Consider the following 19,439-nt stretch of genomic DNA (forward strand, 5'->3'; position numbering starts at 1 on the left):
CTTTATCTCTAGTGTCCAATAACTACACTAGAATATGTCCCTGGGTTGACCGATCTGGGTCAATTTTTCCTGACACGCAGCAGACCTTCTAATATGCGTACTCAAGTATTCTTTCATTTCAGTGAAGTTTTATTAAACTATCAGCTGTTTGTTTTAGTTCCTTGTTTTGGTTGTCCTCCTTGCGGACTCCAATTATGCAAATGTTGGATCTCCTTTCCCTGACTACTATGTTTGTCATTTTCTCTTTATTCTTTTATAACTCTTTCTTTATTTCCATTTCATTCTGTCCTCTATGCCCCTTTCTGTGTTTTCCAATGTGGCCATTCTGTCCTGTGCTCCTTCCAATTTCATGTTTTCTTCTCCTTCTTTCCTGAATCTTACTAGCTCATATTTCACATCTTCTCATCTCACCAGCCCTTCGTTCTTTTATTTCTGCTTGCATTCTGACCACCCTATTTCTAAAAAGTTAACAGCAAAATCTTTCATCTCATCTGTTCCTTGGAGAAATTTTTCTGGTGGGTATACATATATCCTCTTCTTTTGGTTAAGTTTTGTTATATATTTTCTCTTCTTTTTTTCATAGTATTTTTAAATTAATACTGTGCTAATTTTTTTTTTGGTTATTACTTGTCACTAAATGTGTTAGAATTTTCCTAGACCAGTTATTTCCTTTGTTCCCATAACAGAGGCAGGCTGTTCCCTACAAATATGGTTCATCTGTGTGATTCTTGTGTAGCTCCACCTTCTCTGTTTTCTCTGAACCAAATCAGGTCTAAGAAGCTTTTGTCACCAGCCTGAACCTGTCTCCAAAGTTCCCATGTCCATTGTTGTGAACAAAGGACATATTTTTATATTTTACAGTGAAACTTCAATTTCGGGAATTATATTTTTAACTATCTGTTATGAAAATTTTCAAGCACACACAAAAGTAAAGAGAATAGATAATAACTCCGCATGAATCCATAGCCTGTCTTAAATAATTATCCACATTCTTTTATTAGGAAGTATGGGGTTTTCTGAGATCAGCTACCACTATGACCTTTCATCATTTTCATGCATCTTCTCTTCATTTACTGCCGAGTGGCTTCTACCCAATCTCAGTTGCCTTTGGACAGCCCTTACATGTATTTTGGAGTCTGCGGGTTTTATTTGTTTCCAACTTTTACTGAAAATGAAGTTTGTGGGTTTGAATGATTTCCAAAGAGAAAAAGTGAAAAATGCTGACTTATGCAGCCATGTTCATACTGGAAGTCCCAATAAAATACTTTTTAAATTTCCAAGTGGTTGGTCTTTTTGTTTAAACTTTTGTTATTAATTTCTCATTTTATTGCATTTAAATCTGTCTTGTATGATTTCTGCTTTTGGTAGCCTATTACTAACCTAATATGTGATCAAATTTTGTAAGTGGTCTCTGAGCATTAGGAAAAATGCATTTTCCATTTTTAAATTATTTTTATTCTCTATTTTAAAGCTACTCTTGGTGTAGCTTAGAAAATATTTACCTTGTTATTCAGATCTTTTATTTCCTTATTTATTGGTTGCCTGTTTCATCTGTCTAGGAAAGAGGTGCATTAAAATCACCACTGCAATTTTAATTTCTGTAATTTCATGCCTTCATTTGTGTGAGGTAGTACTTTATATATTCTTATCCATTTTTGCTTTAAGGATTTCTAAGCTTTATTGTTCCAAACATTAATGTTTGAGAGTTTTTGCACTGAGATGTATATCTTTTATTTATACAAAACACTCCATTTTGTTTCCTTTGCTTTTTACTTTAGTTTCTATCTGTTTCTCTTTTGTTCATACTTACTTTATTTTGTTTGCCAAAATATTTACTACTTTAGCCATTCTAAGTTGTATTGTCTTAGATGTGTCCTTTAAAGACATGATAATGAATTTTGACTTTTGATGAAGTCTGAGTCCTTATCACTTAGTAAAAGACTGTAACCCAGTTTTATTTATTAGGAAAATTAATATTCTTTTTCTATTGTGTTTTTCTATGATTTCTGCTTTTCTATGCTTTCTTGCTGTATCTTTGTTTTCTATCTTTCACTATTGTGACTATGAGTTGTCTTTTTTTCCCTATGATAGCAATTTCCAAAATATGGGTTTTTTCCCCCCACCCATTGTGTACTCCATTCTCTCCATAATACTACAAGCTATTTTTCAAAGACCCATGTTGGTGGTGGTGGTTACTGATCCCTAAAGAACCAGCATTTCTTCCAGATCTGCTTTTCCCCCCAGAAACAGGTTGAATGCATTTTGTTTTTAGACAGCCCATTTTCACTTGGAAACTGTCACAGATCTCAGAGAGGTCAAGCTGGTGGGCTGGGTGCCAGTTCAGCATCCGGCATCTGAGGGAGTGGCAAGGGTGCCAGGGCCATGGGCCACCCTGGCAGGAGTCCTCATTCTTACTTGGCTTTTCTCATTTTTTGGCAAGGCCACAGTACCACATGCCAGACTTAATGTGTCGGACCTTCTTCCTGGTACGCAAATAGTTCTGTCTCTTTGCCCAGCCTCACACACCCACCTACCAAGTCAACAAAGAACTTGCTGCCTGGGGAGGCCTGAGCCTTCTGACTGCTGCTGCCTGAGGCCTCATCTCTGCCCCTCCAGGTCTCCAGGTCCAATGACATGGGGGCGTCCAACGTACCAGAGGCAGCTGTGGCCGCCTTGTGAGATCACCTTCCATACTGGTCACCCACCACTCCAATAAGCCTCAAGCCTCCTTCACCTAGTCCCTGTTAGGGAGCTCCTTGGGCTTTTCTTGCATGTCTGACAGCCTTGGCCCCCTCTTGCTCTCTAGGTAGGGCTGCCAGGTTTAGCAAGTGAAAATACAGGCCACCCAGTTAAATTTGAATTTCGGATAAACAACAAATAGTTGTTATATAAGTACGTTCTGTGCAATATTTAAAGCAAATTTATACTCAAATATTATTCATTATATATCTGAAGTCCAGTGTAACTGAGCATCCTGAATTTTACCTGGTAACCCTCTCCATGACACTATGTAACTCCTTCAGGGAGTAATTTTGAGTCACCTCTGGTTATCTTTTTTAAAAGTAGTCTGCTTTTAAAAAGTATAACTGTATTTGTGGAATTTCCTCAAAATACCAGAATTTGGCTGACTCATCCCTGGTTTTGTGTTGTTTTTCGGGCTCTGGGGTTTTTTTCCACAGAAACAGAGTTTACCATATTTTTATATGTGCTAGGTAATTTCTATCCCAGTTGCAGAGGTGGGGGAATCAGAGGTACATTCTCACATTGACTTTCCTTTTTATTTTAATGGAAAATTTTTATAATAGAAAAGTTCAAATAACTTTAAGAGAGACAGAATAGTATAACAAATCCCTAAGTGCCCATCTCCAAGCTTTAACAATTTTCAATATTTTGCAATTTCAATCAACTTTAATATTATGAACATCTATCACAGGGTGACCCACATCATCTAAATAATTCATCCTTACTTCTCTTGAGCATTTTAAAACAGATCCCAGGTATCATTTCACCCATAAATATATATGCATATACATATAGGTATACATATATTCTCTTTCAGTTGCATCTCCCGCTGCCCAGTGCACATGCCCAGGGACTGCTAGACTGAAGAGGACATTGTGAGGAGGGCTCACCTTTAGAGTGTCGAAGTCCCTCTCCAGGTAGGACCCGCACTTTTCCCTCTCCCCTATCGAGGCAAAGAATTTGCTCCACCAATCAATGAACTCCTCCTCCTGAGTGGGTAGAAAAAAAGAGACTGTTTCAGAAACAGAATTTGCCAAGCAAGTTTCTTCTGGACCAACACCAAGCAAGGCTGATGGGCTGGCCTGGACTGCAAATCTCTCCTGCTGGTGTGAGTTCGGGGGAGCAGAGAGCTGGAACTCTCTGCCTCTCCAGGGGCCAACTGTGCAGTCAGGAGAAAGGTCTTCACACCTGCTTGGTGTTGAGAGGCAGAGGCTCTCGCCCTGGCCCTGCCTACCTGCACCGTGTGATTCTGTTAAGCTCTTGGGGCCTCCCTTTTCCTTTCTGTGAAATGGGCATAATCATCACAGTCCCCCTGCATTCCAGGGGCATACTGAAGCTAAAATCAGAGGATACATAGGATAACTCTTTGGGGGGAAATGTCAATAAAGTGTTATTTATTAATAAAATACAGTACACCCAGGAAAACTCAGACCCCAAAGGGCTATCCTGATCCCCGCCAGACCACAGCCAAAAAAAAGCTTCCAAAATCAGAACTTAGTCTCCTGCAAGGTCAAATCAAGGCAGAGTCCCTGAAATTCAACGAATACTAAGTGCCCATTATTCAAAAGACACTATGCTCAATGGGGGAAATTAGGTGAGGACAAAGGAAGTTAGTGACAACACACTCTCTGCCCCTTCCTTCCTTCGCTTATTCATATCTGTGGGCAAAGGTGGATGAGCCTGTTGGGGTACACACTGGTCTCCCCGCCGTTTATTCCTGGACAAGGCCCTCTTGGCTCTTGTGTCTAGAATGCTCCTTCAGCTGTGTCCTGTGCAGGTGTCTGGTCACTCAGGGAGTCAGCAAGCTCTCTGAAGGTGGGATTATCACTCTGCCTGGTCTCCCCCAAAACCCACGCAGGCCCAGGCACTGGGTCTGTGCTGCCGGTAAAGCTCTCCCAGTTCCATGGGAAGGGCCCAGGACAAGGTGTCAGGAGAGCCCATTCTGGGGCCCGCTTTCCTCCTCTGTATGAGGCGGTCAACTAGGGGATCTCTCAGGAGCTTGCTCTGATTCCATAAAATGAACTGAACCCCATCATGAGTTTCTGGAAATGCTGGTGCTCCCTTTAGACCAATGCCCAGTCCATCAAGCTCCACCTTATTAAGGGTTAGGACATGCTGTTCTACCTTATTAAGGGTTAGCACATGCTGCAGGCAGACAAAGGGAACTTGAACAGGTACAACGGGGACAGCGTGGACTGAGGTTCTCAGAGTCTCCACCCATCCTGGAAGTACGGCCCTAACACCATGTGTGTGGCCAGAATATGGTGCCTAGACAGAGCACCAAGTGGGTGCCAGAGTAAGGCTGAGTCTACAGAGAGTCTCTGTCTGACCAACTCACCAGGAGGATCTTCTGCAGCCAAAAAGGGGAAAAGAGGTTCAGATGGGTTAAGATACAGGGTAGCAGAGCTTTCTGAGTTGTAATGACTCTCAAAACAGCCAGCAAGGCAGACACCGCCCCTGATGTTTTAAGTTCAGTTTGAAGAAAAAGATGTCACGGATGAATAAACATACACAGACACACATATCAAACTCACCCAATCACGGACACACAAAAGAACATATTTACACAATCATGCCCAAGGAGATGTGTATGCTGAAACACACATATATCCCCCCAAAGTACACACGCTAACACACAGGCAAATATGTACACAGAAGTAGGAATGGTTAGAATGGAATTCAAGTTAGCTGTTTGATTCCTCTTAAGTCTTTCTTTTCTTCCCCAGCTCAGATACTTAAAGATCTGAGTTTATGACTCAGGCTCAGAGTCAGGCATAAAACGGCAACAATCAGTGTGTTTTGTACAAGGAAATGACAGGAACACGATAGCTGTGGGAAAGTCGTTACATTTCCCTCAGTCTTGAAAAACCAAGTAAATTTTTTTAAAAAAAGAATATGGAGACAGAGATTCTGAGTAATATGATTAACAGTGCCATTTAAATACACAAACATCATGTAATCTAAAAAGAGAACTTACACCTTCTTTTCCAGCACCATTGGAGCACTTAGAAAAAATTAAAAGCCACGTAGCCAACGTCAATAAAGTCCAAGGAATAAACCCATTACCAGTCACACTCTCTGACCTCAATAATAAAACTAGAAACTAATGAGAAACTCAAAAATTGCAACCTTTTAGAAATTTAAAGATGTACTCTTAAAACCCTTCTGAGTCAAAGGAAAAGCCAAAACTAAAATCATAGATCCTTAGAAAATACCAAGAGTAAGAGGGCTATGCCTTAAAACTTGGTAGCCAAGTCTGTACTCAAAAGAAACTTTAGTCTTAAATATTCTTGCTTTTATACAAAAAGAATGAAAACAAATAACCTGATAACTCAAGAAGTTAGGGGAAAGTAGGAAGATAATTTGAAAATGATGAGTAGAATTATGGAGAATATTACAACAGATAATTCAATTCCAGAGAAAACTTTCAAAAGACCAAAAAAATAAACATTAGATTATTTACCAAATCTAATGTTAAAAAGTAGGTACACCATTGGGAATAAGAAAGATCAAATAAAAAGATATTATGGGGCTTCCCTGGTGGCTCAGTGGTTGAGAGTCCTCCTGCCGATGCAGGGGACATGGGTTCGTGCCCCGGTCTGGGAAGATCCCACATGCCGCGGAGCGGCTGGGCCCGTGAGCCATGGCCGCTGAGCCTGCGCGTCCGGAGACTGTGCTCCGCAACGGGAGAGGCCACAACGGTGAGAGGCCCGTGTACCGCAGGAAAAAAAAAAAAAAAACGATATCATGGAGAGAATAAAAATATTACGAGATTTGCTACACCCAAATCAATGGAAAAACCCTGGAAAATCTAGATGAAGTAGGTAACTTTCTAAAAATATATATAAATTGCCAAAATTAATTCAAAAGTAATAGAAAACATGAAGAGATCACTTCCTGAAAGTGGAAGAGATCTCAAAGAACTACCTCCAAAAAAGACATCAGGCCAAGATGGTTTCTTTGGAGGCAGGTTCTATCAGTCTCTCAAAGAATAGATCATTCTCTGTTCCACAGTATAGAAAAAAAATGAAGTTTCTCCCTTTCATTTTGTGAAGCCTGACCAGGGGACACACACACACACACCAATCCTATTCCTGAACAGAGATATAAAGGTCCTAAATAAAATACTAACAAATAGATTGCAGCAGTAGATTTTGCATGGTCAGACTGGATTATTCCAGAATGCAGGAGTGGCTCAGTATCAATAAGCAAGGAGAGAAAACCCAAATAATCATCTATAACAGAAATTTGCAAACTATGGCCTGGTAGCCAGCCACCTGGTTTTGTAATTTACATATTGTCTGTGGCTGCCTCTTAACTACAACAGCAGAGCTGAGTAGTTGTGACAGAGACCTTATGTCCCCCAAACCTAAAGTATTTACTATCTGGCCATTTAAGAAGCTTATCAACCCCTGATCTATATAGGCAAAAAAGAAGGGAGTGTGAGGGGTTATAAAATTGTTATAAAATTTTTAGTTATTTCTAAATGAAGCTCTCATGAGTTAAGAGTAAAAGGAAACTTTCCTAGCATTGTAAAGACTATCTTCAAGCAATAGCCAGCATTGTACTTAACAGTACCAGGCTTTCTCCCAGAAGGGAGTCTGCCTCAGGGTTCAAATCCTGCCACTCCTAGCTGTGTGACCTTGGGCAAAACTTAACTTCTCTATGCCTCAATTATCTTGTCCGTAAAATGGAAAAACACTAATACCAATTTGACAGAGTTATCGTGAGGAATAAATGAGTCGTATGTATAAAGTGCACAGAACAGTGCCTAGCACGGTGCTACTGACAATAGTATTGCTTTTTTGTGTGGACCAGGTTAGCTTCTGGCCAAGGGCTGGCTCTCTCACAGACTGCCAGCAGGAGCGTAGCTGGCCACAATCTTTCCAGAAGGAAATCTGGCTGCATGTTTCTACAGCCCCAAAAATGTGCCTACATTTTGACCCATCACTCCCATTCTAGAAATCTATTCAAAGAAAGTATTTATAGATATGCATAGAGATTTAACTACATTTATAACACGGAAAAACAACTTAAGCATCTGACAATAAGGAACTTTTGGGGTAAACTGTACATTCATGTGATTAAATGTTGTACAACATAAAAAAAATGATGTTGTAGAAATGTTTATTGACATGGAAAGTTATTCACAATGGATGAGATTTACAACAGGTTAAAAACTGAATAATGAGAATTCTTTTTAATTAAAGGATCAAACCCCAAATGTTCACAGCAATTATCTGTGAATGATAAGATTACAGATGTTTTGTTTATTCCTTTTATTCTTGTGTATCACTCAAAGTTTTCTAATTTTTCATTGTATGCATGTATTCCTTACATAATTTTAAAAATGAAAGATTTTAAAAATAAAGAACAATACGAGGATACTTCAAAACACACCACCAAGAAAATGAAAAGGTAATTCACTGAACAGGAGAAAATATTTTCCCATGTGTATCTGATAAGGGATTTGTAACCAGAATATATAGAGAACTCACACAATTCAATAATAAAAAGATGAATAACGCAATAAAAATGAGCCATGGATTAAAACAGACATTCCTTGAAAGAAGATACACAAATGGCCAATAAGCACATGAAAAGATGCTTAACATCGTTAGCCATCAAGGAGATGCAAATCAAAACCACAATGAGAGAACATCTCACACCACTAGGATGGCTATAACCAAAAAGTCAGATAATAACAAATGTTGGTAAAGATGTGGAGAAACTGAGACCCTCATCTACTTCTGGCGGAAATGTAACATGTTGCGGTCACTTTAGAGAATAGCCTGGCAGTTCCTCAAAAGATTAAACAGAGAGTAACCATATGACCCAGGAATTCTACACCTCATTATATATCCAAGAGAAATGAAAACTTAGGTCCTCACAAAAACTTGTACATGAATGTTCATAGCAGCATTATTCATAATAGCCCCAAAGTAGAAACAATCCAAATGTCCATCAATGGATAAAGAAAATGTGACGTACCCATACGATGGCACACTATTTGATAATAAAAAGCAGTGAAGAACTGATACATGTTACAACTTGGATGAACCTTGGAAACATTATGCTAAATGAAAGAAGTTCTTATGTGGTCACAAAAGATCACATGGCATGATTTCATTTATATGAAATGTCCAGAATAAGCAAACCAATAGAGACAAAAAATAGATTAGTGGTTGGGAGGAAATGGGGGACAACTGCTCTTGGGGTACAGGATTTCTTTTTGGAATGATGAATATATTCTAAAGTTGATGATGGATGATGGTTGCACAACTCTGTTGATAAACTAAATGCCACTGAATTGTATGCTTTAAATAGGGGCTTGTATTTTTGTGGATTATCGCAAAAAAAAGGTGTTAAAATAAAAAAGAACAGACGATAAAATACAAGCATATAACCTCTAACAGAAGAACAAAAGCAGAAATCTCAAGTATTTATTTTAAGGAAATTAGAGTTAAGATTTTTTGGGTTTTTTTTTTAAAAGAACTAGCAATTGACCACCAAACAGGACTTAAGTCTTACCACACTCAACTCTGCCCGAGAACTCTCAGCTGTAATTTCCTCCTCCCTCCAAGTTCCAGGTGATTTCTATGTCTGGTTCTCCTTAAGCAGACACACTGGTGAGGAGCAGGGCTGGTGACTTTCCTAACCCCTGGTAACCCCAGCTAGCCAGCTGCTCAGTGATTTCAGTCCCCCTTTTCTCCCTGCATCCCGTAGGTAAGTCCTCTTCTAATCGTCCTCATTCTTGACAGAAATGACACATGCAGCAGAATCATAATTTACATCCTAGTTAGTTTATATTTGGCCTCTTTGCCCTTCCCCACTTCTAAATTTCCTTGGCCCTCTCTTGCTCCATTGTGTTTCTGGCCAATCAAACCTAGGTTTAAACCCAGCTCTTCCACATCACATCCAATGTGGCTGAACAATAGCAAACCAGAGGCTGGTCTCACTCCAAGTTCATGTCACAGCCTCAAGTGGGTCCATTGCTGTCATCCACTCCATCTCAACTCCCTGGTCCTCTGCTCTCCCCCCGCCGGACACGAGCATTCCACACCTTCTCCTTTCCTCTCAGCCCTCTAACACCTCCTCCCTGTCGTCACTCTGGGCCAGTGACCCTGCTTCCTCTTTCTCTTAGAACAGAAGCAATCAGAAGAGACCTCACCCCCTGCAAGCCCACCAGCACCGGCACCACACCCACCCTCCCTCCTGTTAAAAAGGTGCTCTGCTTGCACCCCGACCCAAGGCCACCCCTGCACTGGGTCATGCCCTCTGACCCATTCAAGGATGTGATCCTCTTCCCCCTCTCCTGTGTCATCACGCTTCCCTCTCTACTGGATCATTCCCATCGGCGTTCAAACATGTGACACTAGTCCCCCATCATTTAAAAAGAAAACCCTCAAACCGCACTTTTGGCTCCCACCTACTTTCTTTCTTCCTTTTGCAGAAAAACGTCTAGAGTTGTCTACACTTGTCTCTAATTCTTGTCTTTCCATTCGCTCTGCTCCACCGAAACTTGCCTGTCAAGGTCACCGAGGACTCAGGCCTCAAAAATCAACCAAGAGCAGTATTTGATAGAGGCAGTCACTTCCTGTCTTTGAAACATCCCCCTTGCTTTACAGAGCATCACGGTTGTGGTCCTCCCACCCTACTGGTCACGCCTTCCCAATCTCTGCTGATTCCTCCTTGTCACCTGTGCTTTGATCATCTGAGTGGCCTGGGGCTCCAGGCTCAGACCCCTTCTCCTCCCCAACCACTCTTACTCCCTTGGGGTTCCCCTCGAGTCTGATGTCTTTAAATAACATATACACTGAGGAACCCCACGTGGAGCTCTCTCCAACCTGCATGACTCCTCTGAACTCCAGCTGCCTGTTTAACATCTCCGACTGGACATCTAATAAGCTTCTCGAATGTGCCATCTCCAGAATCCAATTCCTAATCACACCTCCCACCCGCCCACCTGCTCCTTCCACAGTCTTCCTCTTATAAGCAACTGCAACTCCTTCCTTCCAGATGCTCACGTCAAAACCCCCGCAGTCACTTTGGACTCTTCCTCATGTCCCACATTCCATCCATCGGCGAATCCTGTTGGCGCCACCTTCAGTACATACTCAGAATCAGACCGATTCTCCCCTATCACCACGGGCCTGGTCCCCATCATCTGGATTGTTTTGGGGGTTTTGTTTTTTTTTAAACATCTTTATTGGAGTATAATTGCTCTACAATGGTGTGTCAGTTTCTGCTTTATAATAAAGTGAATCGGCCATACATATACATATATCCCCGTATCTCTTCCCTCTTGCATCTCCCTCCCACCCACCCTCCCTATCCCACCCCTCTAGGTGGTCACAAAGCACCGAGCTGATCTCCCTGTGCTATGTGGCTGCTTCCCACTAGCTATCTATTTTACGTTTGGTAGTGTATATATGTCCATGCCACTCTCTCACTTTGTCCCAGCTTACCCTTCCCCCTCCCCGTGTCCTCAAGTCCATTCTCTACATCTGTGTCTTTATTCCTGTCCGGCCCCTAGGTTCTTCAGAACTTTTTTTGTTTTGTTTTGTTTTTTTTAGATTCCATATATATGTGTTAGCATACGGTATTTGTTTTTCTCTTTCTGACTTACTTCACTCTGTATGACAGACTCTAGGTCCATCCACCTCACTACAAATAACTCAATTTCATTTCTTTTTATGGCTGAGTAATATTCCATTGTATATATGTGCCACATCTTCTTTATCCATTCATACAATGATGGACACTTAGGTTGCTTCCACGTCCTGGCTATTGTAAATAGAGCTGCAATGAACATTGTGGTGCATGATTCTTTTTGAATTATGGTTTTCTCAGGGTATATGCCCAGTAGTGGGATTGCTGGATCATAGGGTAGTTCTATTTTTAGTTTTTTAAGGAATCTCCATACTGTTCTCCATAGTGGCTGTATCAATTTACATTCCCACCAACAGTGCAAGAGGGTTCCCTTTTCTCCACACTCTCTCCAGCATTTATTGTTTGTAGATTTTTTGATGATGGCCATTCTGACCAGTGTGAGATGATACCTCATTGTAGTTTTGATTTGCATTTCTCTAATGATTAGTGATGTTGAGCATCCTTTCATGTGTTTGTTGGCAATCTGTATGTCTTCTTTGGAGAAATGTCTATTTAGGTCTTCTGCCCATTTTTGGAGTGGGTTGTTTGTTTTTTTAATATTGAGCTGCTTGTAAATTTTGGAGATTAATCCTTTGTCAGTTGCTTTGTTTGCAAATATTTTCTCTCATTCTGAATTGCACCAGTCTTCTAACTGGCCTCCCTGCCTTCACCCTTGCCCCCAAATCTATTCTCAATACGACAGCCACACACATCGGAACACATCGCCTCTCTGTGCAAATCCAGTGATTTGCCAACTCGCTTGGAATAAGGCCAAAGCCCTTACAACAACAGCAAGCTAAAGTCTCTCATGATCAGGCCCTCACACCTCCCCCACCTCACGTCCTTCCACTGCTTCCTCACTCACGCCGCTCCCACCCCGGTGGCCTTCCCAGTCCACGAACATCTCCAGAGCCTTCATGCTCCTCCCACGGCAGGAACTCTATTCCTCCCCTGGGTCACTTCGTCACCTCCTTCAAGTCTTGACTAACTACGATCTGTTTTCCCCTCCTTATTCCCCATATTTTAAATCACTATCCCCCTCCCAGCAACTCTCATTCCCCCTTCCTTGCTTTTTCTCCCTAGCAATTATCACCATCAGACACTCCATATATTTTATTTAGGTACTTGTTTATTATGTCCCACGATGGCACAGATGTTTATCTTTTTTAACGCGATACCTCCATCCAATCCTTAGAACATTGCCTGGCGCATTTTTGGAGGTCAGTCAATGTCTAACGGATATATGAATGCCTAGACAGCAGGGGGGTGGGGAGGCAGGATCCCTGGCTTTTAAATTTCCTAAAGCAGATAATATGCCATTAAAAAAAGAGGTTTAAGAGGATGTTCTTTCCAGCCCTTCTCCCGCTATTTACAGAGGAGATGAAAGAGTAGAGTGGGAGAGGAAGCAAGAACCAGAGTCTGTGAGGGTTTCTGGTAAGGCAGCCCCACACCCTCCGCCACAGGTCAGCCCCGAAGTGTACATGGCATAGACCCCTCTGTAACCTTGGACATCCGGTAAGCAGCAGCCATCCGGAAATTGCCAGAGAATTTGGGGCATATGGCGTTTGACAGAAGACGGCTGCAGGGGTGTCATGGGACAGAGAGCCTGAGGTAGTCCTCGTCATTTCCTGTAGACCCCGGAGTGTCACAAAGGAGCTGCCAACTTGTACCGTGCTCCCCAGAAAGGCTTGAAAGGTAGTCGAGAGAGAGAGCCGGGACACCTGTAAGGGCCTTCTGGTCGAGATAATGAGCTATAGTCTGTTTGGTCTGTGTGCCCAATAGATCCAGGGTGCGCACACACTAGTGACCGGGGGTCCCTTCCTGTGGAGGTCATGACCTTATGGAAGCCCAACCCAGAATTCAGCTGCCTCCCAGGCGTGAGGACAAGAAAGAAAAATCCAAAACTAACTAAAGCTTAAACCTAAATGGTTGAAGTTACCAGGACTTTTCTGCCAGGAAAAATGTGAGCTCAAAAGAGAGATTAAGTTGAATTACAGAAAAATAAAGTTGTATTTTCAACACGCTCACAGATGTGTGACTTGAAAATATCATTCCTCTTTCACTAACCTGGCTTCTGATGGAGTTACTTCATGCCCACTTCTTCCTTCCCTTCCTCAAGAAGCCCAAGAATAAGTTAGCCCCCCGTGAGAATGAGCCCCACAGAAACAGGACGGTCCTCCCATGTCTTATCCCAGATGTGCCAAAGCCAAGCCACCCTCTGGTGTTAGTGGAATCCGATGATCCAAAGCTCCAAAAGGGAGATGGTCGTACACACTCTCTAATTCGAAGTGTGCTCTTGACCTCATTGTGTAATAGCTAAGCATCTAGTCTCGGAACGCGACAAAGAGGAGAAGCAAATGCAAATGGCTCGATGGTTGAAGTGTTACCTCAGGCTTCAGCAAGAAGTCTGGCCATTAAAGCTTTATTTCCCCGTGCCCAGGGTTCAAGGTCCCTCACCATTCAGCCAGCCAAGCAAGTCAGTCTGATCAAGGCACGGACTGGCGGCCTCTCCAATTTCAGCTAATAGCCAACATTCAGTTCCTGAGCAACCGGAGCCATGTAACAAAGACATGCTTCTCCGGGCTTGATCCAGTCTAATGGGCACCCTAATCCCTCTGAAGACCCAAATCAGCACGGCACATTCAGACCATTTAATCTCCCGTTTTCATTCGGTAAGCCTGACGCAGTTCATGAATATGGATGGTGAAATTGACAACGATCATTCCAAGCCTGACTTTCTGTGAAGTTAGGAAAGTTGGGGAAGGCAGGGAGTATCGCTTGTGTTCTCTCCCCAGGATGAACTCTTGAATCAAAGAGAAAAGTTCATGGTCAAATTCCTTTATCACCAAGGTTACAATTTTAAACCTTGGAGCCACTCTAGGGAAATATACACCCACCTCCATTTTTTAAAACTAATTTTAAGCAGGCCTTCATTGCCTACGTCAACCAGAAGGTAGCCATCCTAGACCGTGTTGAAAGTAATTTCTGTCTTAGCACAAATCAGCATCATCAAGATCGTAATATTAGAACCCAACACTGGGATTAGTATGGGCTTCGAGTTGGTGTCTGTGAAGATATTTTGTGACTTATAAGGTTTACCATGATAAGCGCTCTTGTTGATGTTGTCAGCATCATCAGGTTGACCCCCAGTGCTTCTGCCCCATAGCTCAATATCTGCAGAACTGGAATAATGACGTGATGATTCTCTAGTTCTTTAATTAATGTCTTGAGATTTAAACACTGAGTCTGTTTGCTCACACACACATCAATACAAACACAGACATAACATACAAGTACTCACACCTCCATGTAAACCAGAAAAACCCCTAGACGTGCAACGCCCCGACTCTGAACCTACCCCACCCCATGCATACTAAAAGCTTCATGCCCCCCCAAACCACACAGACTTACACCCACGGTCAGCTACCGTGTTGATTCAGCAGAACTCTACACACTAATGACCAAAAAAACCCACTTAATTATTCCCACGAGTGGAACACTGGGCTTTCAGTCTCGTGTGGACACTCCCTGCAGTTCTGCCTCCATGTCTGTGGAAGGGATCACTACTCTGTTTACTCTGACTTCCAGCTGGACCAGCAGAGGTGGGAGGAAAAGGAAGACCTTTAACCAAAATGCTGAACTGCTTCCAAAAGGCCCCGCGAATCAGTGTGCCTGATATCTGGCAAAGTCAAGCAGATGGTGAGCAGAGAAGGGTCAGGACCTGACAGTTTGACTACTGGCCTGATCCAGATGGAGGGCCCAAGTGAGGTGGGGGACCTGTGGAAAATCTCTTCCAAACTCAGAAGCCTAAGGTATGTATGGGGGCCCCATGACTTGGCCCTCTGAGGACAGCATGACCCCATAACCCATGCAGAAAGTCCAAACGCATGGAATCTATCCAGCAGGGTGAATGAAAGAAGAGTGTTCAAACCTATGAAGAAAGCAATGAGACATTGCTACTCAAAATCTGTGATGATTCCAGTAGGGCCTGGGCAAAAACCTTGCCTTACCTTCGTTCTGCTTATGTAGACAGTTTTGTTTGACAGGAGTTCCAACCATCTACTTAAGAGAAAAACTATTTTTGAAGGCCTTCCCAGGGCTGCAGAAGCATTCATCAAACTACAGACACTAATCTTAGCTATCTTAAATTCAATTTTAGAAGTATTTTGGGGGAGCCTACTATGTGCCAAAGTCAACCTACTTTCTAGTTACTGTGTGAGTTTTCATACACAAAGTCATATTACTTTTCAAATATTCTATATTTCGAACTTGCTGCTAATTCAGGCTGGTTTCCCATGCCTCCGTGAACGTAAGAGAGGTGCTCACGTCACTGGGCAGGTTGATAAGCTCCGCTGTGCATCCTCAGGGGGAACCTGGACTCAGCAGTGAGAGCTGAACCAAGTTCCAAGCACTGTTTTGACCCAGGCTGGGGAACGGGAGGGGACAGGGATGATGACAGGACCATCAGGGGTAGGAAGGCATTAAATTAGACCTCAGAGAGAACTTCCTGTCCTGTAGATTTTCAAGGAAAGCCGAGAATTTCCCTCTGGGAAGAGATGAAGCTTCTTCCTCGTGGACCAGGGGAAAGACCTCTTGGGAAGAGGGGAGTACAGGGCAGAGGCAGGGAGGGCTGCTAGGTGGGGGCTGGGGCCTCTTCTTCCCTGATGAGGCCCTGGAGTTCGCCAGACAAGTCTCACCCTGGGCTGTCCCCCCTGCAGTGCGCATCGAGGGAGGAGGGGTGCACCCCCGAGGAGACCACAGGAATGCCAAGCAGGGGAAAGGCGCCCGGAGCCAAGGGCTCCGGCAACGAGGATCCAATATCGGCGGGTGACTCCAGCCCCCGTAACAGGAGAGACCGTAAAGTATGTGCTCTGCTTCCCAACCAGCAAACACAGCAAATAACCAATTACTCCAAATAGCTAACAGATTTCGGCTCTGATTTCCCTCCCCTTGCCTCCCCTGTGCCTTCACTTGTCATTGGATGGGCGATTTGTATTTGCTCTGAGAAAATGAGAGAAGGAATGACTCACAAAGGAAGGTCCAGATTACACACAGTGACAGGCATCAAACCTCCCTAATCAGAACTAATGGGAGTGGGGGGAGGCCAGGCTGCACTGGCAACACATCTGAACCAGAGATATTTTTAAAGAAGTACAGTTTTGTTACTTTCAAGCGCATACAATAATTCTTGCTAAACCAATAGTGCCAAATACATGTCCTTAGGAAACCTGCTTTAAGGAGAAGATAAGTACCTTCCTCGTTAGCACATCTGATATGTACAAAAGTCCAGGTAAAAACCATTCGTGTTATTAAGGTGAAAACACTGCCCCTGAAACTCTCAAGGCCAGAGGTGCAAGCACGGTGCACTGAGACAAATTGCCTTGGGCACCTTCTGGAAATACTTCCTCACTTGGGAGACACACCCTGTCATTGATTCCTTTGCTCAGAAAACCTTTGCTTCCAAGTCTTTTGATAAATTGTTGTTGGTACTCATAAGCTGCAGTGAAGCATTCCCCCCAAAACTTGGAATTAAGAGAAATAGGGCTGCCCTCGGAGAATCAGACCATGAAATCAATGCAGAGGGGTTCAGAGCAAGGAGAGGCAAAATCATCTCAAAGGGAAAGGCAGCTTCTACGCTGAGCCTTAACCGTAAGTGGGTAAATTGTACTAATACATCTAGAGAAAGGCTATGTCAGGAAACAAAGGAACTGATCAGTCCTGGAAATGTAAGAGAAGAGGAGTTAGAGTTGACTGTTCACACCAGCATCATCAGAGGCAGGATCCCAGGGTTAGGGACTAAAGCTGTCCCTTTCTTTGGAGATGGAGGTATCAGTCCGTTTTGGACAGCTGATACTCAATTTCAAATCCCAGAACTCCTCTCTCCTCATTCTGATTCTTCACTCATCTCCAGTCACAACTTGGCTTCCCAACAGCTGAGCCTATAGAGAGACCACAGGCTGGACCACTATCCAAGATCACATCCCCCAGGCAGAAGTATTTCTCACTGTAAACTCATACATTGGTAACCTTGGTCTAGAAACCTGAAAAATAGGCATCTAGCCCTAAGAAAGTTGACCCATCAGGTGTCTGAGCTCACAAGGTTGAGGGTCCACACAGCCAAGACTGTAGAAACTTCCCTAGACTAACACCCCTGCCTGGAGCCAGCTCTCCTTTATTTAAGAAACTCCTATATAGGGTTCCATAGGCAAGAACTGTGGCTCGGACCTAGCCAGCCAGCATCTGACTGCCCCAACAAACATAGAAAACAAACTCTTCAGCCTAGTAGAAAAGCCTCTGATCCTGTTTTCCTTCTTAATTCTCCCACCCTGCTGGATTCCTAACTGGCAAGGTAAATTTACAACAACCTTAGACCGTTTCCTTCTTCCTTTTACCTGAGTTTGAGATTAGAAGGGGGCCTATGCACTAATGCAAGAGCCATTGGAGCTCCTGGTTCTTGACAAGCAAGGACTTCCCTCTGTGAGGACAGAAAGAAAAGATTAAGGTTCAAAAGAAGGGGGACAATACGAGGACTAAGATAAGTGTTCTGTTAAAGGGTTGAGTAAAAACGAAAGAAAACAAATGACCAATTTATGGTCACAGGAAGTCTCAGGAGGATCCCATAAACAAGAAGTTAGAGCATGTGGTCCTGAAGGAACTAGCATCTGCAGGAAGACATCATGACTGTCAAATTGAAAACTATAACAAAGACACTGATTTCCAGCAAAATGGCAAACTAGAGGACCAGAGAAACCCTCCAAGTAAGAACACCTAAATTAATTAATAAGATATCTTTAAAATTCTTTTTAAATGCATGACTGAGCTGATAGGAATGTAAAGAAGATCCTTGGAGGCAAATCAAAAATCAAAAATCCAGAGAAATAAGGAGCCAAAATGGAAACTAACGGTGGGGCCCAAAAAGCCCAAGCCAAACATTTAGTTTTAAGTGAATCTGAGTTTGTAGTGTTTCCAGGCATCTGATAAAAGTAAACATGTGTCCTCTCTGAAAGAATGTGACTTTCATCCAGGCCTCAAAGAACTCTCAGATAAAGTTCCAAGGAACATGAGTTCACAATTGAAAATAGTGAAACACATAAGAAACAAGGCACCATGAGTGAGAGTCAGCTAGAAACACCAACTGCAGATCAGACCTGTCAGGACAACAGAAAGCAGAATTAACAGAAATAGGACTTTTAAGAAAAAAACTGTTTAAAAAATAAAGGCATTAACAATATGGCAAAAGAACAAGATACTTTCAAAAATAAACAAGAAGATTTGGAAAAAAAGAGAACTTTTAGAGATAAAAATATTAATACTTAGGACTAGAAACTCAATAGACAGGGTTACATAACCTTTAGAAACAAGACTTAGTGAACTAGAAGACATATCTTCAGAAATTAGCCAGTGTGTAACACAAAGAAACACAAAATATGAAAGAAAGTTGAACCGACATGGAGAATAGAGCAGGTCCATTGAAGATCTAATCAGGATTTTAGAAGGAAATGAGAGAATGGGGAATATGTAATATTTGAAGAGATAATGGTTGACCATCCAGAACTAATTAAAAGTAAAAAGGCAAAAACACAGTCCTCAGATTTAGGAAAACAACAGTACAATGGAAGCCAGAAGGTAGTGAGATTAGTGAGATAGTATCTTCAAAGTGATGACTGGAGATAAGTGTCAGTGAAACTAGTATTTTTAAAATAAGAGTGAAATAAAAATATTTTCAAACAATAATTAAAAAGTGAGACACACCTGCTGCCAAACACCTGGAAAGCCACACACACACACATACACACACACACACACACACACACACACACACACACACACTGGGGCTGACCCTCACGCACCTGCCGGGCAATAGGAATGGGCATCATCAGAAAATCTACAAACAATAAATGCTGGAGAGGGTGTGGAGAAAAGGGAACCCTCTTGTACTGTTGGTGGGAATGTAAATTGATACAGCCACTATGGAGAATAGTATGGAGTTTCCTTAAAAAACTAAAAATAGAACCACCCTATGACCCAGTAATCCCACTCCTGGG

At 42.5% G+C, this 19,439-nt stretch overlaps 1 protein-coding gene across 21 annotated transcripts in view; it reads right to left on the minus strand.

The window, feature by feature from the left end:
- The window catches only part of DYSF (dysferlin), a 223,761-nt gene that overhangs the window by 35,435 nt on the left and 168,887 nt on the right, over positions 1 to 19,439 (minus strand). For all 21 annotated transcript variants that reach the window (XM_033400464.2, XM_004277066.3, XM_004277062.3 and 18 more), the window contains one exon: positions 3,633 to 3,731. In XM_033400464.2, the coding sequence (XP_033256355.2) occupies positions 3,633 to 3,731 (99 nt within the window). The remainder of the gene's footprint in view (positions 1 to 3,632; positions 3,732 to 19,439) is intronic.

The sequence above is a fragment of the Orcinus orca genome, chromosome 13 (assembly GCF_937001465.1).
Source record: "Orcinus orca chromosome 13, mOrcOrc1.1, whole genome shotgun sequence".
Classification (NCBI taxonomy): domain Eukaryota; kingdom Metazoa; phylum Chordata; class Mammalia; order Artiodactyla; family Delphinidae; genus Orcinus; species Orcinus orca.